The following is a 26,415-nucleotide window of genomic DNA, read 5'->3' on the forward strand; positions in this document are numbered from 1 at the left end:
ATGAGCAGAGCCAACACAACTTTGGCACCTGAATATTTGATTATGCCGGGTGGTTACCCTGGCCAAGACATTGGCTGTTGTCTAAAACAGACCAGCGAGGAGCTGGAGTCATCAGTGTTTAGACAATGGGATCAATGATATGGGAAGTGGTCACCATCATCCAGACCACCACCAATGCTTGCACAGCAGAGGAGAAGACCATATCACCAAAGGATAACTGCAACAGTTGTTGAAAAGATGTCCAGAGTATTTGCACGTCGATGGAGATTGTGCTTCACTGAAGCTGTGTGGAGGATTTTTACCTGTTTCAAGGTTGGGACACAAAACCAATTTTGTACGAGCACTGAGATGGTTTTTTTTAACAAGAAGAACTTAATGCAGTTTTATCATCAAGACCCAACTCATCAGAAGACTTACTGTTACAAGGGCATTTTCTTCCTGTATAAGTAATGTGGTTTTACAATCAAATTGTCAGATGTCTCAACATTGGTTTGATATAATAATTAATGACTGTCTTGTAAAGTTTGGTCAGAATATGATGCACTTATTGTTAGCCTTGATTGCACTGTCTTTGTGGAGTATATAAAGTGCATTAAGCATCTCTATATTGTATATAAATGTGACATTTTCAGTCAGAATGTTAATGCTTAAGAAGAGACAGACCAACTTTAGGGGCTTCCATCAGTGTTTGATCAAGAATTGTTTGTGACAGAATGTAGGAGCAAATTACTGCAGATGCTGGAATCTGTACTGAAAACAAAACGTGCTGAAATCACACCGATGGATACTGCCCGACCCGCTGTGATCTCCAGCATATTTTGTATTCAGTCAGTGATAGAATGTTCAGCTTTTCAGTTTCACAGAATGTCCTCCTTCATGATTTCCTGCAGATGATTTAGCTACACTTACTTCAAGCTGGGGACTGCACATCCCCAGGTTTAGAGAAAGATTTTCTACTGATCCACCAGGGGGATCCTCACAGCTGATCGGATTCCTGCTGTCAGTACCTTCACACATTGCCTGGACTAGGAGGAGACAGGAGCAACAACCTTGGAGTGATTTACTTCCCATCTTCCCTTCTTGGGAGCACTGTAATGGGTGTCCACTGTCACCCCATGGAGTCAACCAGGAACTGATCAGGAACCAAGTCTTGATCCTGCTGCTCCAAACTGGTTTAGGATTCAGTGAATCACAAGGGCGTTTAAAGTCAGCTGAGTGAGGACTGAGTGAGTATTAATGGAATGGGAGCTGGGACAGGGGAGCAGACAGTGTAAATTGGGGGCACTATTTCCAGTGGGTGGGGCGTCTCAGATTTATGGGACACAGTCTAAAGATTAGGGCCAGATTCTGCAAAATGTTAATAACATATACCTCCACTGCAAAGAACAATAGAGTCCTAGAGATATAGAGCGCAGAAAGAGACCCTTTGGTCCAACTCATCCATGCTGACCAGAATTTTAATAAAACAATCTAGTCCCATTTGCCAGCATTTGGCCCATATCCCTCTAAACCTTTCCTATTCATATAGCCACCCCAGATGCCTTTTAAATGTTATAACTGTACCAGCCTCCACCACTTCCTCTGGCAGCTCATTCCACACACACACCATCTTCTACGTGAAAAAGTTGCCCTAGCTCCCTTTTATATCTTTCCTCTCTCACCCTAAACCTATGTCTAGTTTTGGACTCTCTCACCCGAGGGAAGAGACCTTGCCTGCTTACCCTAACCATACCTCTCATGATTTTGTGAATCTCTATAAGGTTACCCCTCAGGTTCAGGTTGGACTATCAATTGCAAATAGCAATTGATGCAGAATCATTTGTTCATTTTTCATCTGAGATGGATAGATTTGTGTTAAGCAAACCTATTGCAGGATATGGATCAAAATGGAGTTAGGTGGCAGATCAGCAATGATCTCACTGGTTGGCAGGGAGTTTGGTGGCTCCTCCTATTCCTATGTTGTATGTGTACAAAAGACTGAACAAATGGATAAGGCATTTTGTATGGTATGAGCTTAATTTAACAGGATGCCAGACTCCTTGTCAGCTCCCACCCACACCCCAGAGACTGGGATAGGAGGAGCCCACTGAAGGGAATTGGCCATTAAGAACTTTTCTGGTTCAGAGAGACTCGCCTTGAGAGAGCCAATCGGAAGCAGACAGTTTTCTGGCAGACAGGTGGTGACACTGGTTCAAGAGTTGGGCCAATGTTCTGCCATGGAAGTGGCATTAGGTAAGGGTGCTCAAATGGCTTCCCCCTGTGCCATTACGCGTCTATGACTCTAATTTTGGGGAGCTTGCCACCTGAGACTGCTGGGGTTTAAAATGGCATGGGAGGAGAGCAAAACCTCGTGGGGCACTTCCAATGGGTCCAGGGCATGGCTTAGTGGTTGGCCTCATAACCTGTTCCCAGCCTGCACGGAATGACTTGCCTGACTGGACACACTGTGTGGGCCTCTCCTGCCACCGTTTACATTCTAGCAGTGGCTGGATGAGGCCTTTAAGTGACCATTAATTGGACCTCTCAAGGGCGTTAGTTGGACCCCTGGCAGGGCTGCTTCTGGACACCACCCTGGTACAATGGTACCACACCACGATTTTAATTCCTGCTCTCAACCTTGCCCGCACCATGTTTTTCAAAAGAGCCATTGCCTAAACCTCCCAACCTGGTTATTGGAGGGTCATGGAGTAAGCTGGAGCCCCTAGCAGTGCCAAAGTGTCTTTGATGCAGTACCAGCAACTGCCACTGAATCCAGTGGCAGTATTGGTACACCAGAGCTCCTGGTCTCAGGTTGGTCAGCAGCTGTGTGAGGCAAGGCTTCCTCTTGGGCCTCTTGCATCATAATAACTAGAAGCTGAATCATTAAAACAGGCCTGAGTGGAGGGGACTGTCCTTCATTATTTAAGCAGGAGTGTAGAGGGCCCATCCTCAGTGTATAATGTATCCTGTGCCAAAATTTCTAACATTAGTCGACATGATTCTTGAACAGGAAAGGTCACGCGGAGTTCCAAACAATAAGGTGACTAGCTGGCCTGAAATGACAAGTTACATTAACCCGCTGCTTGCCTTTCTCCCTCAGAGAAAGTTTGTACTGTTAGTCACTTAACGGTGATTTGGAAATCCAGAAACTCCAGCCTGGGTCAAATATTATCGATTTAAAAATGTTATCCTCAAGATAATTCGTACAGCATTAAAGTGCAATTCTGGTCTCCTTCCTGTCGGAAAGATGTTGTGAAACTTGAAAGGATTCAGAAAAGATTTAGAAGGATGTTGCCAGGGTTGGAGGGTTTGAGCTGTAGGGAGAGGCTGAACAGGCTGGGGCTGTTTTCCCTAGATCGTTGGAGGCTGAGGGGTGACCTTATAGAGGTTTACAAAATTATGAGGGGCATGGATAGGATAAATAGACAAAGTCTTTTCCCTGGGGTTGGGGAGTCCAGACTAAGAAGGCATAGGTTTAGGGTGAGAGGGGAAAGATATAAAAGAGACCTAAGGGGCAACGTTTTCACGCAGAGGGTGGTATGTGTATGGAATTAGCTGCCAGAGGAAGTGGTGGAGGCTGGTACAATTGCGACATTTAAGAGGTATTTGGATGGGTAGATGAATAAGGAAGGGTTTGGAGGGATATTGGGAGATGTGGTTAACTATTTAGGCAAAAAGATTGGCATCAGATGGGACTTCTGATGCTTTCTGCATTCTCCTCTCTTGCCCTTCCCCTCGATCATTCTTGAGAATGTTCAGAACAGGGACTGCATGGACTACCACCCCTCGCAAGGGTATCAACGAATAGGCAATAAATATTGACCCTCATGCCCACATCCCATGAAGTAATTTTTTAAAAAAGTCAAATTTAATGAACAAGGACTGGACATTGGAAAACTTACAGTATTACCCGTGGGATTCTCTGCAACACAGCAGCACACCCTTCAATTCACCTATCAGACAGCATGTTTGGAGTTGCCGTGGCTTTGATTGACATGTGAGAGGCATTTGGAGATTGTTTAATTCATTTATGAAGATAATGTGAGAAATGGCTTCTCAATGCCTGTACTCCCTCTTGCTTACTTTTGAGAATTTGATCGCCCCTTCTCTGGATAAGGGCAGCACGGTGGCTCAGTGGTTAGCACTGTTGCCTCACAGTACCAGGGACCAAGGTTCGATTCCAGCCTTGGTCAACTATCTGTGTGGAGTTTGCATATTCTCCCCCGCTCTGCATGGGTTTCCTCTGGGAGCTCCAGTTTCCTCCCACGATCCAAAGATGTGCAGGTTAGGTGAATTGGCCATGCTAAATTGTCCTTAGTGTTAGGTGCATTAGTCAGAGTGGAGTGGGTCTGGGTGGGCTGGTGTGGACCTGTTGGGCCAAAGGGCCTGTTTCCACACTGTAGGGAATCTAATCATAACTGACTATGCCAAGGATGAGACTGGCATTTGAGATCAGATCTTGTGACAATCTGGATATGAGGGTGGTGGTGCACAGCAAACTGAAGACTCACTTAAAAAACAGGCACTTGCTGTGACTTGATGGACCATGTTTCTTCTAAAGCATGAGCCAATTGCTAGATCTTTCCTGTCACACCCTCCTTTGTGCTGGGATGATCTGTGCTGATCGCATGCAGGCTACAGAAAATATTTTGTCCGTAAATCAATCTGCAAAAAGGAATTCTCTCCAAAGTATTGTGCCACCATTGCTTTGTACTTCCCTCCTGTCCAATGTCTACTCTCATGCAGTGGGCAGCCCTGCTACCTGTTCCCAAACTCTTCAATTCTGTGAGGAGATGTCAGAACTGTCCTCAGCAAATTCTGCATACTTCACTGTATGTAGTCTTTGCTTGCCTCCTAGCAACAGGTGTAATCCCATGACCACACTGCCAACTTTCCCCAATGACACTAAATCAGTACAAGCAACTACCTTAAAATTAAATCAAATGATTCAAAATGTGTTTCTTCCAAGAGAGAATTAAACCAAAACCTGAAAATGAACTGTGCAGTTAGTGCCAGTTCATAGTCTTTGGAGGATTTCAAACGATCATTGTGGTAATTGAAAAATTGGATTCTGTCTCGAAGGGAATGGTCATTTTTATACTTGTGCTGTTAAACCATTTTATACCTGTGGCCTTTCCAGGCTTCACTGTACCTGTCCACTATTGTAATTGTTCATGTTGTTTATAAGCAGCAGGAATCTGCAGATGATAAGAATGCACATGGTAATTTTGTAAAAAAAACCTAGCAAATTTAATAAGAAAGTGATGACACAGACACAGCTTGTACTTGCATGGACTTATAAAGATCAACTATTAAAATATCGGCAACAAAAGCCTGTTCATTCTCCAGGGAGAATACTTGCATTACTCCAGACAACCTTGAACCTTATTTGTCTCTCATGTTTAGGTTCTTCTGTATCACATCCTGTACCTGAATATAGAAAAATGGATCACCTGTTGCCAGGGTTCTGTGCACCTTAGTAATATCATTGTGAGGGGTGGGATAAAGCTGCTGAGAAGCATGTTCACATATGCTAGAATCCACAGCTAAACTGTCTTTTAACAGCAAAATACAGCAAGAACCCAGCTTTCTGCAGACAACCCCAATGCAAATGGCAGGAATAGATTACGTTGGAACAGTTCCAGATGAATAGGAACATCACCCTCTACAAATTTCCTTCTAAGTTACACACAATCATGCCTTGCAAATGTATCAATTTTCCTTCACTATCACCAGGTCAAAATCCTGGAATTATTTGCAGGGCCACTGCTGACACAATGTAAGCCAATACCTTCCACATTTCACAAATTTACAAAATTGTTACAATCTCTTTCAAACAGCATTGTGGAGGTTTCTACATGACGTGAATGGCTGATCATCAAAGGACATGTCCCTTGAATGAATAAAAACAAAAGTTAAACTTTTGAAATTCAAAGCACCTGCTTGAGAAATGCAGAAGCCATCTTCACAGATGCAATGATTCATTGATACCTCTGCACTGGTGAGCTAACAGCGTACAAATCCTCTGTATCTAACCCACCATGCGTGGGAGCAATTTCAGTGCCAGTAAGATGCCAGTTATGTAGGTCATAGGCCCCAGCAATTGGCTGGTTCACTCAAGGTGCTACTTCCTCTAGCTATTCAAAGATTTAGCATTCTGTTGAAATGCTCAGAGCTAAATTGTCCAGAAACTTAATAACTTACAATTTACATTAATGATAAAATGATTATACAGTAAGTGGGAAGGCCTGGCTTTTCCAATCTTACAATCTTAATTTCTAAATTAAGGTAGGTTTTCTTTCTTAATACATAAACACACGACATACATATTGCAGCAGATCTCCTGTGGAGTCAATGCCAATTGGTTAATTCTGTTTTACGACAACGGTTTTCAGCATTCTTCCACCAGAGTAAAGCTCCATCAGTTTAAGGCCGCCATATTCAAAGGCCAGAGGTTAATCATTGCTCACTCACCAAAGAGATTTTTGTTTTGTTTATATGACAGCTAACCATCACCTTCTCCAGGACAATTGGTGATGGGCAGGAAACACTGACCTAATCAGTGATCCCACCTCCCACGTACGAATGGAGAAGAAAAAGATATGTCTCCTGCACAAAGTGGATATTTCTGAGACGGTGGATGTTTCAGCAAAAAGTTGGCTTATGGACATTTTTATTCAAATTGTTAAAATTTCCTTGTGTAATTGTTTTCCCATTAAATAGGAGACTGGAAAATGCACAAAGGTTTGTCATAAATAGATATTAAGATTGGGAATTATGAAATCTCAATCACAAACAAGGAAACTAGCAGGCACTGTTTAAGGTGTGTGTGTGTGTGTGTGTGTGTGTGTGTGGTGGGGGTGGGGGAAGACAAGGACACTAGACAATACTCAATAGGTGCAGGAGTAGGCCATTCTGCCCTTCGAGCCTACACCACCATTCAATACGATCATGACTAATCATCCTTAATCATGATCCTGTTCCTGCCTTATCTCCATAATCCTTGATTCCACTATCCTTGAGAGCTCTATCCAACTCTTTCTTAAATGAATCCAGAGACTGGGCCTCCACTGCCCTCTGGGACAGAGCATTCCACACAGCCACCACTCTTTGGGTGAAGAAGTTTCTCAGCTCTGTCCTAAATAGTCTACCCTGTATTTTTAAGCTGTGTCCTCTGTGTCCACTGGATAGGCTACTGTTTATTGGCTATCATTATTGCCCTGCAATTGAGAGGCTTGCAAGGCCATTTTAGAGACCAGTCAAGAATCAGTTATATTGCTGTGGGTCTGGAGTCACATGTAGGCCAGAGTAGGTAATAGTGGTAGATTTCCTTCTATAAAAGCACAGTGAACCAGATTGATTAATAAAATCTATGTTTGCTAGCTTTGAATTCCAGATTTTCTTTTAATTGAATTCACATTACATCATTTGCCACACTCAGATTCACATTCATGTTCCTGAAACATTAAAGCCTCTAAATTACTAGTCTAACAACATTACAGGTAGTTCTTCTATCACACACTGGTTGCATACTTGTGCAACCCCATATTATAGAAAAATCACGCTTTAGAAACAATGCTTAAAGTGTTGGCAATATAATCACGTTGCAGCCAACACACATTTTAAAAGTTTGCACTGTAGAAACAGTCTCCCCAATTTGTTAATTGTGTTGCAGCGAATTAGTGTTAACAGAATGCACAATGTAGTAGAACCATCTGTACTAGTCTAATGACACTGTAGCACAGCTTCCCAGCTGACCTTGAGATAACCTAATTGAAAGGAAATCATTATTAATCAGGATACAAGTACTCCCATCCCCATACCCCTTCCTAACAGCAGCAAAACTGAGCTGGCATCAGTTCACAACAGCATCTCAGCAGTCATCTCAAACAGGCCATGGTACTACTGCCTTGCACGTCTTAAGTTACACGTGAGTGATGTCAGGAGAGGCCATTCATACATGAAAGATACACAGAGATACGGTAAGTGTGACATCAAGGCTGTATTTGACTGTGTGTGGTATTAAGGAACCTGAATAAAACTGGAGTCAGTGGCAATTGGGAAAGTCTCCACTGGCCAGAGTCTAAACTTGGCACAAAAGGGGATAGTTGTGATGGTTGGAGGTTGGTCATCTCTGCTCCAGGGCAGTTCCTCATTTCTTGTGGTGCAGTTGTAGTGTCCCTACCTCTAAGCTAGGAAGCCTAGGTTCAAGTCCCCCCTGCTCCAGAGGTGCATAACAACAATTCTAAACAAGATGGTTAGAAAATATGTAGGGTCTGGGGCCCAGCCATCTTCAGTTGCTCCGTTAATAGGCTTTCCTCCATCATTGGGTCAGAGTGCAGATAGTGCAATCATCAGTGACTATATTCAGCACCATTCACACACATTCATGCAGCCCTTTGGCCCATCAAGTCTGCACTGACATAACTACCACTAAAGGTGCACCAATCCCAATTTCCTGCACTCCCCATGTCCTTTAATGTTATATTTGAAGTGTTCATCAAAATATCTTTAAAGGTTGTAAGGTTGCCAGCCTCCACTACCTTCACAGACAGTGCATTCCAGATTCCGCAGATACAGAAGCAGTCCTTGTTCACATTCAACAAGACCTGGACAATATCTGGGCTTAGGTTTATAGGGGCCAAGTAATATTCATATCACACCATGATCTGTTTTCATGAGGATTTAATCATTCCCCTTCACATTTAGTGTCATCACTATTGCCAAATACACCATTATTAACAGCCTTGAGGCCACCTTAACCAGAAATTGAACTGGACGAGCCATATAAATACTGCTACAAGAGCAGGGCAGAGTCTAGGAATCCTGCAGTTAGGTAACTCGACTCCTGACTCCCCAAACCTGTCTACCATCTACAAGGCTCAAGTCAGGAGTGTGACGGAATACTCCCCACTTGCCTGGATGAGTGCAGTGTTAATAACACGAAGTTCAACACCATCCAGGACAAAGCAGCCCACCTGCCACCACATCCACAAGCATCTACGCCTTCCACTAGCTAAAAGATGCACTGCAGAAATTCACTAAGGCTCCTTAGTAGCTCTTTCCAAACCCACATCTACTTCCATCTAGAAGGGGAAGAGCACCAGATACATGGGAACACTACCACCTGCAAGTTCCCCATCAAGTCACTTACTATCCTGATTTGACCATTTTAAAATTATTTCTAGATTAAAAGGTTTAAACCCCCTCCCTAAAACATTGCAAGTCTAGAATACCAGAGGTGAAAAGTGTGGCACTGGAAAAGCACAGCAGGTCAGACAATATCTGAGGAGCAGGAGGCTAGTCATTTCAGGTATAAGCCCTTCATCAGGATTGTTTTGAGGGGGTGGGGACGAAGGTAGCTGGGAAGGTACTAGGTAGATGCAGGTGGGGGTGATAGTGATAGATCAGAGAAGGTGATGGAGCGGCTAAGTGGGAAGGAAGATGGGCAGGTAAGACAGGTCAAGAAGGTGGAGCCAAATTGGAGGGTTGGATCTGGGTTGAGTTGTGGGGGTGGGGGAAGATAAGGATATTGGTGAAGTCGACATTGATGCCGTGTGGTTGATCTTCCAGCTTGGGACCCTTCAAAGGGTGCAGAGGAGGTTCACTGGGTTGATTCTGGAGTTGAGGGGGTTGACTTAAGAGGAGAGACTGAAATTATATTCATTGGAATTTAGAAGAATGAGTGAGATCTTGTAGAAACATACATAGAAAATTATGAAGGGAATAGGTAAGATAGATGTAAAGAGGTTGTTTCCACTGGTGGATGGAACTAGGAGAACTGGGCACAGCCTCAAAATTAGGGGGAACAGATTTTGGACTGAATTGAGATGGAACTTCTTCACCCAGAGGTTTGTGAATCTGGAATTCCCTATCAAGTGAAGTGGTTGAGGTTTCCTTAGTAAATGTTTTTAAAGTTAAGATAGAAAATTTTTTGAATACTAAAGGAATTAAGGGTTATAATGAGAGCACGGGTAAGTGGAGCTGAGGGCAGAAAAAGATCACCCACGATCTTACTGAATGGGGGAGAAGGCTTGAAGGGCCAGAAGGCCGACTCCTGTTCCTGGTTCTTATGGATACATGCTCAAATCCTATGGTGCCAGCCAGGAGAAGCTCAATCCAATGATTTAAGAGAGAGTCTAGAATTGAATGCTCACCTCAGTGATTGTGGTAAAAACCCATCTGATTCACCAGGGTCCTTGAAGGAAAGAACTCTGCTGTCCTTACCTGGTATGGCATTATGTGACTCTATAACCACAACCACAGGGTCGACTCTTTCACAGAACAGTACAACGTGCTGAGCAAACTGTTCAGTTCTCAGGGCAATTCAGGATGGACAACAAAAGCTGGCCTTGTCAATGATGCCCTCATCTCACAAAAGAAAAAAATGTTTCAATAATGGGAAAGTGTCTAACACATGGAATGAGTCAAGAGAGACATTTCAAATAAAACACAGCTCCTTTCAGTATACAAAGTAAAACTTTAATAAAATCTTTATTTTCCATTTCCCCTCAAGCTTTATATTACAATGAGAATATATTTATTTATATTGTACAGGACAGAGCTGGAAGCAGAAAACCAGAATATGGAAACATTCACAGATAGGTTATTCCATTGCTGGCCATGCTTACAATGATGAATGGAATTGTGCACTAACAGCAATGCAAATTTTCCGTTAAATCAGTGTATGTGATGGGGAGCACAAAGTAACACTTTGCCTCACGCTGAATATTGAGTTGGTCCCAAGCAATTCAGTAGACAAACAATATCAAAAGATTAAAATGGCTTTGGATGAGTGCCACTGCACAGGAATAATATTGAGCTTCATAATGGTTCAGAATTGATTGCAGACAAAGCAGTCTGTGGCAATGGTAGTTAGCAGCCGAGTGATGGGGAGGCTGGAAACGAAAACAGCACAGCAGTTCAAAGTTCAAGTCCCTTGGTCTTAAACCAGTCAACCCATGAGCCTTTAAAAAAAACATCTCTGACCCATCCTGACAGAACTGACTCTGGGAACAAACATTGCTGCAAGTATCTGGACCATTCTTCCAATGAGCAGGGAACTCGCAGAACAGCAAGCAGAAAAGGATAGAGTTCAAAAAACATAACTTGTGTATTCTAAAAATAATTTTCAATTTCCAATCTAACACAAAGTTACCCTTTATTTTCCAGTAACATAAACGAGTGAGTATTTTTGGATAGGGCCACATGCCCCCCCAAAAAACCAGCATACCTTAATCAGCCACCATGTGAGATGTGTGTGGTATAAACCATCGTGCCGAAGTTAACTATAACAAAATAATGCCTTTTACCCCCTGAGCTCTGTATAACTATTATCCTCTCTTTAGCTTAAAGCACAATTGCCATTTTACTTATTTGGAGTACTGTCTCAATTGTGCATTGAAAATCTCTCTTTACTGGCCACACAAGTTGACCTTCCTAAGATATATAAATGGTATTAATTTTTTGCAGCAGTGTTAATATACAGGAATTTGTTCTATATAAAAAAGCCTCATAAAAATAGCACACATCAGCTTTATATTAATATATTCATATATCTCTAAATAACACATTAAAGTTTCATCCAAACATTAAAGCTTCATCTAGAACCTCTCCTGAACATCACCAATACCCAGAAGACAAGGATTTTAATTCCCTGCTCTACTTCATCATGGATGCAAGTGAACATTCAGTCATTAACAGGGCAGTACATAAACCTCTTTTAGATCAATGCCATTTCAATCCAGATTGTGGGGAATACCAATATCTGTCAGTCAATCTCCCTCAGGATTTACACAGTTGATTCAAAGGAGAAAACGTGGGAGAACTTATGAAAGTGAGCTTTCTCTCACACACAAACACACAGAAGACGTGCATCTACATAAAAGTGGCTTTGAATTTGGAAGTAACTGCAGTTTGAATGCACCTTTTTATGACCAGATAGAAGAATGAACTCAGACCATCTGCTCAATCCAGTGAACATAGAAAACGGGGTCCAGGCTACACTATCAGCCTAAGGGGCAAAGAGGGCAGGGATTCAACTCTTGATGCAGCATGAAGCAGGGAGAGAAACAGACCCACAGAGCAGAGGTCACACGCCCCACACAGCAACCTACTCTGGAATTGGGGAAATCAAACAATTACACAGTTCGTCACATTCCACAAGTACTGCCGACTGCTCAACTAAAACCAAATGGAGAGAACATCAATATGAGAAATAGTAAACAGTGACTTTTGTGAAATCCAAAGACCTACCACCAAAATTACAGTACCAAAAACAGAGGCAACCACTCAGAGCTGGGAATTACATGCAGAAATGCTATAGGGAGAATTCAACTGATAATTATACTACTTTAGTACAAGATAAACATTGCATTCTGTAAACAGTATTCTCATTCACAGCTCAAAGTATAGGCATTTTTCATGGCAGATACTTGCCAATTTTACATTTCCTTTTGACCTGAAATCCTGAGTCCAATATTTACATGTTAGTTCATCAGAAATTAGAAGCAGAGAAAAACAAAATTCAGTTGAGTTTTGAGTTTCCAATTATTCTGTACTAGGTTATTAAATGATTCAACTATTGCCAAACAACAATGCAGATTATGTAAGGGTAATATTTCCTGAATTTTTTCAGACTTAGAGCAAACCTAAATGGGGTCTGCATCACAAAAGCCAATGCATTTGGAAGTTTTTGCTGTGTTTCAAATCACTTAATATCCTTTAGATTAGATTACTTACAGTGCGGAAACAGGCCCTTCGGCCCAACAAGTCCACACCAACCCGCTGAAGCGCAACCCACCCAGACCCATTCCCCTACATTTACCCCTTCACCGAACACTACGGGCAATTTAGTATAGCCAACTCACCTAACCTGCACATTTTTGGATTGTGGGAGGAAACCCACGCAGACACGGGGAGAATGTGCAAACTCCACACAGAGAGTCGCCTGAGGCAGGAATTGAACCTGGGTCTCTGGCGCTGTGAGGCAGCAGTGCTAACCACTGTGCCACCGTGCCACCCTCAACACAGACTATGTAGATTCCAAATTGTTACAGTTTGACTAACTGGACTGCAAAGGTTCACTCCACTTGCCTTAGTGAGTCAGCTTTGTAAAAAAAAATTGAAAATCCAAAGCTGAGCTCCACCAGCCAGCTTTAGTTCACCAGTTCCTTAGACAACTGCCCTAATCTACTTACAACTTTAACTACAGATCATAACGTTCTGGTATGTATGCTATAAACAAAGAGTTAAAAATATTACATTTTTAGAATTCCCTATTCAGGTGTAATGACCCAGCAAAAACCAATATTTCTAAAATTGTAAACGTGACATTTGCCCCAAATCTAATTAGCGAACTCGTGAGAAGTCCCATGAGGTGTGCTTTAGTGGATCAGGTCTCTTTACTGCCCAGCATTCCTCCCTTAACACTTTTGGAAGTTAGTTAAAGCAGCAAAGTAACTGTCAAGTGCAAAAGGAATTCTATCTTTTCCCAACACACAAAAAAAACCAAACACAAGAAATCAAAGGGCACTCTCCACTCAAACTGGCTACAGAAGGTGATCAGACAATCGCACAGATGTGCGGTGCTTTACTTCTCACACGCCATTCCCCATATTCTGCTTCCAGTTGTTTCACAGTATCTGTTCAAAGTCTTTCAAACTAGCTACTTCTCTTGTACAATTAAACTGAGATCAGTGCTAGCGCGTGGTCTAACACTCAGATAGTTTGAGAGAGGGAGATTGTCAGGAGAGATGAATGGGACATAGATTTGTGACTGCAGGGAAAATCAAGTGTTGACCCTGCGGTGAACACTGTGCTTCCTCCCTTCCACACACACAATGTCAGGTGTTGATAATTCAAGTATGTGCTGTGCATGTCAACCCAAGCTCAGTGTACCAACCAAGAACATCACCATAAGTCCTCTGTCTTCAGCCACCTACAAGATGGAAGAAACAGAATCAATTTTGTGCATTTAAACTTTTCCCTCAACCAAAGGGCCAATCTGCTAAAATGCAAATAGCTAAAATAGACCACAGACCTAAGATTAACAAAGTCAGTGATTTGACCAAGACAGTATGCGAATGTTATCCCCCTCCAACTTATTCTAGCCTTGAAGCCCTGTATCCACAATCCATGAATACCAACCTCAAACACTGGCAGATCTCTCCACTCTTGATCTTCCGCTGTTATTATTCGACATTCTCACAAAAATGCACTGAGCTCCACTTAAAAACAACTTTGTTTGCAGTTTAAAAGCAGTCCTGTGATAAGATTAATTGGCTAATGAGTAAGCTGATAGGTTTTGTACTGAGCAAGACATTTCACCCTCAGAGAGGCAGGGGGTCAAGTCTTAGCTAACCCGTTTGGACCTTGTGCTAGATAATATTGGTCACAAATTATGGAATAAGAAAGTTCTCCATTTCTTGTGTGCTGTCTTATTCCTCCAACTAAGATTTGCTAATCTGTAACTAAATTCCAAACTAGCTGTTACAATTTAAATATGGAATCAGTGCCAATCAACAGATGAACTGTTAATGTAGCAGCACTATATAAATTACTGTAAACAATACCAGTTACTTAATGGTTATCAGCCAAACAATTAACCTAATAAGACAGCTTTAAGAGGTGTGCGTTTATCAAAGGTTTTTAACCCAGTTGAAGGAGGCATGTGTTATATGTGAGGCACATATATGCTTCGGTTCATACATTTGCATCCTGTTTAACAAAGTTCAGGCTGATTAACAAGACAGGAGTAATTATAATTATCCTTTGCATTATCATCATGCTCGTCACAAACTGAATAGCTCTCTCCTGATCATTTCTCTCAGAGCCCTATCTTATCAATTGTAAATCAGCGCTAATAACAAGGCATGGTGGGATGTGTTACTATTGGATCACAAACTGAATGGCAAACAGATTTAAACAATTACAAGTGGCTAAAGTTGCACTGAGCAAAGATCACACACCCCTCCCACACTTTGTTTGAAGGAACACGCTCCCAAAGAATCCACCTTTGGGAGAAAAATATTGGTTTTAAAAATTGACTTTGGTAATGATGGCTGCTGTTTTGATGGTGAATTTCTCGCCAAGTCTGTGTAGGATCTACAGGCAAAAATGGAGTTGAGATCGCACACAGCAAACTGGCTGAAGTAGAGAAGAAGCCATGGTTCTGAAACACAGAGCGATTGTCATTTCTTGTTTACTTCTGGTCCAGTTATTTCCACATCTGGGTGCCCAGAGATTGCCCAGCTGCTGGAGCTGCTCCCGCTCCCATGGGAACTGATGATTGTCCATAATTCACCATCCCATTGGCACCATAGAAATTCATTCCTGCCATCTGCTGAGTCATCTGAAATTAAACAAAGTCAAATGAGGCACTGGGTATGATCTTTACATTCAGTCTTTACCCAGACATACAAATGAACTGAAGGACAGACTGAACTGGACCAGATAGGGCTAACAAATCAACACGAAGGAATATAATTTTGATGTTACAGATGTATATTAAGTTGGTAATTTCAGGTGTAATCTTTGATGGGGAGCTGAACTTCAAGAAATGGAACGGTCCCAGCTGCTGGTCCATTAAAGGAAAAGACGACCATTTGTAAAGACTGCATCCTTTTATTTTTCTTATTGGATTGTGGACGGTTTTAAAACCAAGGATTTGGGAACGAATTACTGCGCTTTTGAAAATAAATTACTGGAACACATTGCGAGTTGTGTTTACACTGCTGCTTTGCAAGCTATGGGGTAAGTGAGACAAGACAGCACAGCACAAGGGTGGATACAGAGCATAATGGCAACTGACAAGAGATCGCTAATTGGTTTGTGTAAATGTGATCAGAAGTAGATGTAGGAAGTGATCAGCTTGAGGACAGCTCTTCATTGCCTCCATAGCAATAAATGGCAAGAAGCCTCCAGCCTTCTGGAAGAACAGACTCTCAATTTTTCTGCAGTAAAAGTATTTGAAGCCTGAAGAAAGGTGGTTATTTTCTCCCACCAGTTCCTATAAACTGCTGCCTTTAACCTGTAACTCAGAGACTTTGTAGTGAGTGTACCAACTATCCTGGGTCTCCTGTAAAGCATCTGGTGAAAGCAAATCAAACAACACAAGGTCTTGGGAAGCAAAATGAACATCTGATTGAACCCAATGGTCTGATGCTATTAAACTGTGTTTCTCAGATTTTTCCCTCTCCACCCATACTGTCAATGCTGTGACGTTGCCCGACTGTGCAGAGGTTTAAAAGGGAATCAGTGCCAGTCAACAGATGAACAACTGTTAACGGCTTTCAACTAATAGTTATATTTTGATAGTTCATAGTTGTTTACCTGTGGTGAGAATTCATTCGTGTAATAAACATTAGTTCTTGCTGAGTGCAGGAACCTGATAAATGTTTTTTGCTAACCTCATTCCATCAAACAATAAACTGGGGGCTTTGCATATTTCGAATAAACCATTGACCTTTGTAGTTATCCTGACAGAGGGGGTTTGAGAAGCAGCGCCTTTTCCTCAAGTCGGTCTGAATACAAATTCCTTTTTAAGTGAAAGACACAAATGGATTTCTACAGAGGTGCATGTGGCACTCAGCGTATAATCTTTCCAACAGAAGATTATGATAGAAGATGAATAATATATAACATCACAGAATTTGGAACTTAAACATAGAGGCAGGCACATGGTTTTAGTTTTGTGAAGACAATTTTTTTTAAAAAACAGAGGTCAGAAAGTAATTTGGAACAGTACACTAACAATGTAACTTCCAGGAGGATGTGCAACTCAGCCAAGTGTCTGGCTGAACCACTGTCATGTTAACATTTATTCTCCTGTGTTTCTGACAGATCAGAGTCCAATCACTAGGTTTAATTCTGACAACAATTCAGGAGTTCAGTTCAAAAAGGAAAATAGCTTCCACCTGACAGGGAGTCAAGTCTCAGTTCAATGAATAGTTTTCTTAGCTGGAGAGCTTTAATTTGTCAAATCTTCATGTTGAACGTGCCTATGCTATCATTACTGTAAATGGATTCAGTCCATGAGAACTGAAAAGAGATTAATGCCAGCAGGTTGGGAAAGCAGTTGTCCCAACAGGCGATCCAAGATGATCCAATAAGGAATTAAAGAGTCAACTTAGGAATGATATTTGAGATTTCATTATCTATAAAAGTACATAGTGGGGAAACAAACAAATGTTAGTTTGCTGTCTATGTTATGATCTTTCTAAATTGCCTTTTTTACATAATTTCTTTTGAGTATTGAACGTTGAGTTAAACATCTGCAACCTTTTGTGAATTTCTGTGACTGACCACCACTGTAATCAACAACAAAAATTAAGCACATGATCCATCAAGCCTTGTTTCATTCTGGGACCTGACTTGCCTAGAGGTACCACTAACTGGCATCATGACAATACAAGTGCCAATCTCAGCCAGCTCTGCCTCCTCAGTCATAGAATCTTACAATGCAGTAGACCATTAGTCCATCATGCTTGTTGGCTTTTTGAAAGAACAAGGCAATTAGTCCCATTTTACTGTTCAATTTCTAAAGACCTGCAAATTTATATACTTGATCCAAATATTTATCCAATCTGCATAAAGTTGTCATTGAATTGGTTTCTGCTATCCTTTCAAGACTTCATTCTGAATCATCATAACTCAATACATAAAAACAAATTTCATCTTCCTCTAGTTCCTTTGCCAAGAGCTGAACATGACTTGATCCTTGCTGGAAACCACCCAGGAGGTGGTGGCACACAATGGTTATTGTACAATAGTCAGTCGCTCTCCCTGCTCCTGTCAATGTACACTCCAAATCAGATCCCCCTTCTCTTGTCCATTGTTCAAAATTGAATGGATTAATCTGTAAACGTGAGCATGAGATTGTTGGATTGTTATGAAAACTCAACCCATTTAATCACATCCTTTAGGGAAGAACATTTACAACCCTTATCTGGTCTGATCTGATCAGTATATCCCACACAATTGTGGTTGGCCCATTACTGCTCTGTGAAGTGGTCCACCAAGTCATTGTCATACTGGAACTAGAAAATGGTCCACTAACTCTACACACTCACAGAGAAATTGCTAGGTACTATGCAGACAGTTCATGAAGTCTTCACATTATGATGCCATTTGTCCATGGCCAAAGCATATAAAAGTGGCATGCATTGAAACAAACAGGTTAGAGAGAAAGAGAATTTCAAGCAATATCCATCCATATCTATACCCAGCATAGATTACGGATGGATATTTGACTCTTAGTTGCAATTCCCTCTTGAACAACATGCTGAGGGGCCTATTGTAGCAGGTTTGCCCAGGTTACCATACACCCGAGAATGCTGTGAATACTGTGCTACGACATTGAATTGCATGCAGGAATGCTGCTTACCTGGGTGATGTTCCATTGTAGCTGCTGGGCCTGTTGGACTCCGTATACCGGCTGAGGCATGGCCAATCCACCCATGTAGGCTCCCTGTTGTGCCATCACCCCACTGGGCATGCCCATTACTCTAGCTTGTACACCACCTACATATCCTCCTGGTATTGCCACTGGGGCCATCATGCCCATTGACTGCCCTACATTACTCAGCATGCCGCCAGCTGGTGTTACTGCACTACCCACAGGTGGGAAATTGGTGTAACCAGAGGGCAGACAGGGAGCATAGGGCACCTGTGCAGAAGCCATGAACATTGTGCCTGTAGAAAAGAGAGAGAGAGACCAGTCATTTCTTTGCTTTTTAAGTGGGTTCATTGTGCTAGCCTCTGTTATGCAGGATTGCAAAGAACACAAATGCAAATTTAAGTGACAACTCCAGACTCTTGAAAAACATGAAATGTAGTTGAAGCATAAGCTGCAAATGCTAGAGATCATATTGAATAGAAAACAATAGAAATGCAAAATCATGTGAAAGACAGTACAGATCAGATCTGAAAACCAAGGAGATTAAAAACTGAAGACCTTTTCGAAAATGGACCCAAACACCCTGAGTTTGGGCCTTTTGGAAAAACAACTTCGCTCAGCCAAATAAACCTGAATAAATCTAAACGCCAAGTTTTTTTTACCACAAAGAGCCCAAACTCAGCAAGTCTACAGGTCAGTCCGGTCCCTGGGGAAAGATAAACATTGCTTTTAGGTTTGTTCAGGTTAAATAGTTGTTTCCAACAGACTGATGGTGGAGCGAAATGTATTTTGGTAAATGCAAGTGACTTGGAGATTGCTTTGTGCCTGATTCCTCTCTTCTGGGCATGTTGTGTATACATTTATACATACAATGAGATTGATAATAGTTAAGTGCAGCCATTACAGAAACTAATAACCATTACTTAATTGGAAGTAAATTAATTAATATTTTATGGATTATTAAAAATTAAGAATTATTTAATGGATTCATTCAGCAAAGTGACAAAGATTTCCCAACAGAATCAGAAGAACTGGAAATGTCCCTGAAACACCAGCAGACACTGTGACCTTGACTTTAACCCTATTTGCCAAGTTAGAATCGGTGGTTCAAACTGCACAAACCTATTTACTGCCTTGTATCCAACAACCACAAAACAGTTGGTCTCGAGGTTTTCAGATAAACGGTTAAACCAGGACTCAGCTTCAGGTACGAGAACTTGGTGTTGCCTCATATAGGTCAGATGGTGTCAAACCACAAAACCTTCAAAGCCTCGCAAATGCCATATTAATTCCTAACTTGTATTGATTACAAATTGATAGTGCTGCAAAGGTATGGTGCTTTGATAAATACACAAGATAGTGGAAGAAAGCTATCTTTAGCAAACATGATGGTGGGACTGTTCATATATGAATATCAGTCAGGAACAGTTGGGCTCAAGGCAACTGGACTGACTGAAACATAGTGAATAGGTAAGATCACAAAACAAGTGGGAGATCCAAGATGGCGGCGACTCAGCAAGTCTGAGTTTACAGAGCTCTTCCCAAAACCTGGGTAAAGTGAGTTACTCACCCCCACCACACTTACCAAACCACCCAAAAACATTTTCTAACCTTAATTAGCTGCTTACTATTATATTTAAGCAGTTTAATATTAAGTGGATAATGAGTAAACTAAAGGGACCCCGCAGCTCTCAGAAAACAAAGACCCCTCCCCCACCCTCCTCTCCTCCTCCGGCTGCAGCTGATGTAAAAACAGGCCTTGAAGAGATGATTGCCAGGCTGGAAACGACACTCGTCAATTTCATCGCAGAATCCCGACAGAGATGGAACTCATTCGAAGAAAAGCTGCAGAAACACAGCCAGGCTCTAGAGGAATTACAGGGCCGAGTGAAGGGGGCGGAGCTAAAGGCCACGACCTCCGAGGCTGCAGCTCAAACAGCTGCAGAACAGGTGCGAGCTCTGGAGCAGAGAGTCCGGGCCTTTGAAATCTACATGGATGACCTGGATAATAGAAATCGGAGAAAGAATATCCGTCTTCTGGGCCTCCCTGAACAAGAAGGGAAGGGACAGTTAGCAGTATTTCTGGAGCGATGGCTGCCCCAGCTTTTAAACCTGGGGGCTGAAACTGACCGGGTAAGGGTGGAGTGGGCCTACCGGGTCGCAGTACGCGGATCTGGCCCAAACCAGCGCCCACGCCCGGTCCTGTTCCGGCTGCAGAGTTATAGGGAGAGGCAGATACTCCTGGATGCCTCCAGAAATCTTGGAAAGGATCCTAAAGCCATGATCCATGAAGGATCCAAGATTATGTTATTTCAGGACTTCTCCCCGGCTTTGGCACGAAGGAGGAAGGCGTTTGATGAGGTGAAGAAATGTCTAAGGAACTTAAATATTCAATACACCTTACGCTACCCAGCGACGTTATGCTTTAACCACGAAGGATCCGAGTATAATTTTAGATCACCAGAAGAGGCTAAGGAACTTTTAGACTCGTTTAAATAAATCGTAAGAGACAATTAATGTTGGCTTGCCTCTTCCACACTCCGTGGGGAGAAGTGGATACTTTACTCTACTTTACTTTTGCTTCTGGGAGCAGGGTTGTCTTCCCTTGCTATTTTATGTTATTATACTTAACTGTAATCTGCTGGAGTTGTAATTTTATAGTTATGTGTGTTTGTACGTGGCATTGATGCCATCAGATATACTCAGGTATGGGTGGGGAGGGGTGGGGGTGGGGCGCTCACTGTTAACTCTAGCTCGGTATTATATCTAAATCCTATTAAGGAGCGCCCGGGTCAAGGGTGGGACACTGTTTGGGAGAGGATATGGTGGACCTTTAGAAAGGAAGTAAGGCCCCCTGAGAACAAGGGGGAGGATCTCCATTCAAACATGTTTTTTTTTGTTCTTATTGTTTGGAAATAGTTTCCTTTTTATTATACTGTTATGAGTGTATTAGAGAACATTTTCTCTTGTTTGAAGGATGTAAGTGACTCAACTATACACTCTGGATAATTGTGGATTAGATTAGTAGTTAACTGAGTTTCATTGTTTTTCTTTCTTCTTTAGTATCATTCCTTTGAATTTTGATGATTATATATTTAAGATCTATTTTTATATTAATGTTTGTGCTTGAAAGTTCTGTTTATTTTTGTAAATCTGTCAAAATATTAAATTTCTAATAAAAATATCTTAAAAAAAAACAAAACAAGTGGAACTGTTGATATCAGAAAGCTCACCATGTGTAAATTCCTTAATAGATTATAAATTTCAATTAGGTATGAAAACGTAATGTTTACCGGAATGAATTCGTAACCTAGAGGCCTGGATCCAAAGTCTACTGAATCGGACTTCAAAACCCACCTCAGCTCTTCAATTCAATTAAATAGAAATAAAAGCCTTCATAAAAGTCACAGTGATTTTTATAACAATGTTAACTGGCTCATTGAAGCTCTTGAGGAATGGAAGCCTGCTCTCCAGTCTGCCCTACATAGGGCTGACTTTTGAGTGCCCTCTGAAACAATCTGGAAATCTGCAACAAACTGTTTTCAGCTATAGTTCAGGGACAGGCCCACCACCAGCTGCCCAGGGCAATAAATGCCAGACTTGCCAGTAACACTAATGCCCCAAGATAAATTAAGAACACTTAAAGTCGGTAAAGTAGCAATGATGTTATTTATAGCCACAGACATAGGATGTCAAAATTGGTGGAAATGTGGTAGTTAGTGCTCTCTGAGAGGAGTGTCATGTACTGTGGGAAGAAAATTATGGAAAGACAGTACATTATAAATGACAGTGTTTATTTGTACGATACATAAGCTTAGGAGAACCACTTCCGGCGTCTGTAGTGTCGGGATCAGAACATCACTTGCTTGCAAGTTCAAACAATCCATGTCTAGATCTGTACAGTCCTTAACCAACTGCAAGTTCGGAGTTTACTTGCTGTGTATTAACTGTTCTCTCTCTAAAATCTGATCTAACAATTCAGCGAGTGAATGACTTTAAAAGACTACAGAAGGGGAGGTAAGGAGACATATTTTCACTTACGAGTTGTTAGCTTCAAAAACATTTGATCTGGATAGATGTTGGAAGCTGAATCCATAAACAATTTTAAAAGGGAACTGGACAAGTACTTGAAGTGGAAAACATACATGGTAACAGAAAAATGCAGGCACGTGAGACTAAGCACACCCACGTTTTCAAAGAACCAAGCCAACTGTGTTGTACATTTGTGAGTTTAAATAAATCTCCTTTAGCATCAAGGAGGAACAGAATTTTGAAGCACAGTCTGTTGTATCTAATCACCACCTGACTCACTAACAAAAACTTAGCACCGTGAATCCTACACTGAATCAACATGGCCTCAAACTGTCACAATGCAACTCACAACACATCATGCAGCACAGATGTTAAGGAGGCTGCGCCATTCACACCATTAAATGCTATCACAGCTCAAGTTAACAAAGCACTCTGCGAAGATTATAAGTGAAAATACATAGAACTGGAGACAGGATGAAAGGCTGGTGCGAAATTTCAGCCTCATTGTTGGGTGAAAGCAAAATAGAAGATAGGTGCGAGAGTCAGCCATTCGGCCCTTCGAACCTGCACAACCATTTAATATGATCATGGCTGATCATGCAATTTCAAATCCCACTTTCTCTCCATACTCCTTGATCCCTGTAGCCACAAGGGTCACATTCAACTCCCTCTTGAATATATCGAACAAACTGGTCCCAACAGCTTTCTGTGGTAGAGAATTCCACAGGTTCACAACTGAGTGAAAAAATTCTTCCTCATCTCAGTCCTGAATGGCTTACACCTTATTTTTAGACAGCAACCCATGGTTCTGGACTTCCCCAACATTCTTCCTGCAACTTCCTGATCCAGTGCCATCAGGATTTTGTATGTTTCTGTGAGTTGCCCCTCCCCTGCATTTTTCTAAATTCCAGAGAGTACAATCCCAGTCAATCCAATCTTTCTTCACATCTCACTCCTGTTATCCCAGGAATCCATTTGGTGAACCTTCGCTGGACTCCCTCAGGATAGGAGATCAAAACTGAACATGAGGTGTTGCTTCACTAAGCGTTTTGTACAACTGCAGCAAGACATCCCTACTCCTATACTCAAAGTTTTCTCACCATGAAGGCCATTATGCCATTAGTTTTCCTCATTACCAACTGCACCTGCGTGCCAACCTGTGCCACCATGACACCCAGATCTTGTTGCACACCACCTTTCCTTAAACTGCCACCATTCAGATAATAATCTGCCTGCCTGTTTTTTGCTACCAAAGTGCATAACCTCACACTAATCCATATTGCATTTGCTAAGTATCTGCCCACTCAGCCAGCCCACCCAGGTCACCCTGCAGCCTCTTAGCATCCTCCTCACCACACACACCATCACCCAACTTAGTGTCACCTGCAAATTTGGAGATATTGCATTCAATTCCTTTGATTTCACCCTCCATCTCAAGACATTAGTAAGCAAAATTAAAGCTCATGGTATCAGAGATAATGTATTGATGTGGATAGGGAATGGATTGGCAGACAGGAACCAGTGGGTTGAAATGCAAAATTGTTAGTGCATGTTGTGAACAGCCGGGGTCCCAGCACTGAACCCTGTGGTACCCAACTCGGCGCTGCCACACTCTTGCATTTCAACCCACTGGTTCCTGTCTGTCAATCCGTTCCCTATCCACAACAATACATTATCTCTGATACCATGAGCTTTAATTTTGCTTACTAATGTCTTGAGATGGAGGGTGAAATCAAAACAGAACATTAGACAATAAGACAGAGCAGCAAAAATTGGCCATTTGGCCCATCGTATTTGGTCCACGATCTAAGATCATGGCTGACGATAATCCTCAACTCCACTTTCCTGCCCTTTCCCTATAATCCTTGAAATCTAGCTACCTATCTCAGCCTTGACAACCCGATGTGATAAATAATTCCAGAGATTCATTAGACTCAGAAGACATTCCTTCTCATCTTGGTCTTAAATGGGTGACCCCTTCTTTGAAGAATATACCCTTTGGTCCTAGGCAATTGGAAACAACCATCCCACACCTACCGTGCTTAGGTCCCTAAGAATCTTGAATGTTGCAATATGGCTAACTCTCATTCTTTGAAACTCCAATGAGTACATGCCCAACATCCTCGACATCTCTCGAGAAGAAAATCCCTTCATACCTCGAATTTACCCAGTAAACCTTTGCTGGACTACCTCCAATGCCAACATATCGTTGAATGCAACAAAGGGACCCCAAACTGTTCACTGTACTCTAGCTGTCGTCTGACTAGCATCTTGTATAGTTTTAGAAAACTTTTCTTATTGGTTTACTCCATTCCCTTTGAAGTAAGGGCCAATATTGCATTTGCTTTCCCTATTACTTGATCTTATATGCTACTTTTTTTGCGATACTTAATCCTGCAAAATCCCCATGGACTGCAGATTTCTACAGCCTTTCCCCATTTAAATAGAATTCAGCTTTTATATTCTTCCTGCCAAAATTTACATTTCCTGACATTATATTCCATCTGGTATATTATTGCTCATTTACTTAACCTGTTCTTTCGGATCCTTTGGATTCCATGGTAAGCTGGTAAGGTGAATGCAGAACTGGCTCAGTCATAGAAGACAGCGATAACGGTAGAAGGGTGTTTTCCAGATTGCAGATCTATGACAGTAATGTTCCACAGGGATCACCACTGTGTGCGCGTGTGTGTGCGTGTGCGTGTGTGTAGGAGAATGTCGGTGACCTGATTAGTAAGTTTGTGGACAACACAAAAATTGGGGGAGCTGTGAGAAGGATTGCTAGAGGATAGAGCAAGATATAGACAGGCTGGATACTTGGGTGGAGAAATGGCAAATGGAATTTAATGTGAACAAATGTAAGGTGATCTATTTGGGGAGATCTAATGCAAAAGGAAAGGACATAGTAAATGGAATCAACATACAGGGAGATCAAGGTGTACAGGTCTGCAGTTCCCTGAAAGTGGCAACACAAGAGGATAAGATGGTCAACAAGGTCGGTTGGGGCATAGAGTACAAAATTGACAAGTTATTTTGCAGCTGTATAGAACTTTAGTTTGGCCACATTTGGAATATTCTGTGCAGTTCTGGTCACCACACCACCAGAAGGTGTCGAGGCTCTGGAGAGGGTACAGAAACGGTTTTCCCAGGGTGTCACCTAGTTTGGAGGATATTAGTGATGAGGTGAGATCGGGCAAACTTGGATAGTTTTAACTTGAATGTTGAGGGGGTGGCCTGATAGAGTTTATAAAAGTTTGAGAGGCATGAGTAGTCAAAGGCAAGAAATGTCGATTACTAGGAGACATAGGTTTAAGATATAAAAGGGTAAGTGCAAAGGAGATGTGAGAGGCCAAGTTCTTTTACACAGAGAGGTAGGTAAGTGATCACAATGTGCTGCCAGAGAGGTGGTGGCAGCAGCAAATACAATAGCAGAACTGAAGAGGCAGCTTGACAAATACATGAAGAGGCAGAGAATAAAGGGGATCAGGCTGCTTGGAGGCATAAGATTTTTAGCTTAGAAAAACATCATGCATTAGCACAGGCTTAGTGGGCCAAAAGGCCTGCTCTTTCTGTACTGTTCTTTGTTTCTGTCTATATCCCCTTGTAGACTCTGTCATCTTAAACACTTGCCTTGCCATCTATTTGTGTGTTATTTGCAAACATGGCTAAAGTACATTCACTTTTCTCATCCAAGTCACATGAATATTGTAAGTAATTGTGGTCCCTGCCATGATCCCCATGGCACTCCACTCATGACAGGCTGTCATCCTGAAAAGTCCCCTTTTATTCTAAAAATAGTCAGGGAAATAGATCCTTCAGTCCAACTCGCCCATGCTGGCCGGATATCCCAAACAAATTTAGTCCTAGCGAGTTTTGAGAAGATTTGTAGCTCAGGTTGTGGTTCTGGATGTAGGTTTGCTCGCTGAGCTGGAAAGTTCATTTTCAGACATTTTGTCACCATACTAGGTAACATCTTCAGTGAGCCTCTGAAGCAATGCTGGTGTTTC

The 26,415-nt window shown here is 41.9% G+C and overlaps 1 protein-coding gene across 2 annotated transcripts in view; it reads right to left on the reverse strand.

Annotated features, from left to right (window-relative positions):
• Positions 1-11,631: 11,631 nt before the first annotated feature.
• Positions 11,632-26,415, reverse strand: part of LOC132829860 (stromal membrane-associated protein 2-like) — a 63,685-nt gene continuing 48,901 nt past the window's right edge. For both annotated transcript variants that reach the window (XM_060847247.1, XM_060847246.1), the window contains exons 9-10: positions 18,365-18,672; positions 11,632-15,331 (exon numbers count right to left, since the gene is read on the reverse strand). In XM_060847247.1, coding sequence (XP_060703230.1) covers positions 15,197-15,331; positions 18,365-18,672 — 443 coding nt within the window. In that variant the 3' untranslated portion in view covers positions 11,632-15,196. The remainder of the gene's footprint in view (positions 15,332-18,364; positions 18,673-26,415) is intronic.

The sequence above is a fragment of the Hemiscyllium ocellatum genome, chromosome 30 (assembly GCF_020745735.1).
Source record: "Hemiscyllium ocellatum isolate sHemOce1 chromosome 30, sHemOce1.pat.X.cur, whole genome shotgun sequence".
In the NCBI taxonomy this organism is placed as follows: Eukaryota; Metazoa; Chordata; class Chondrichthyes; order Orectolobiformes; family Hemiscylliidae; genus Hemiscyllium; species Hemiscyllium ocellatum.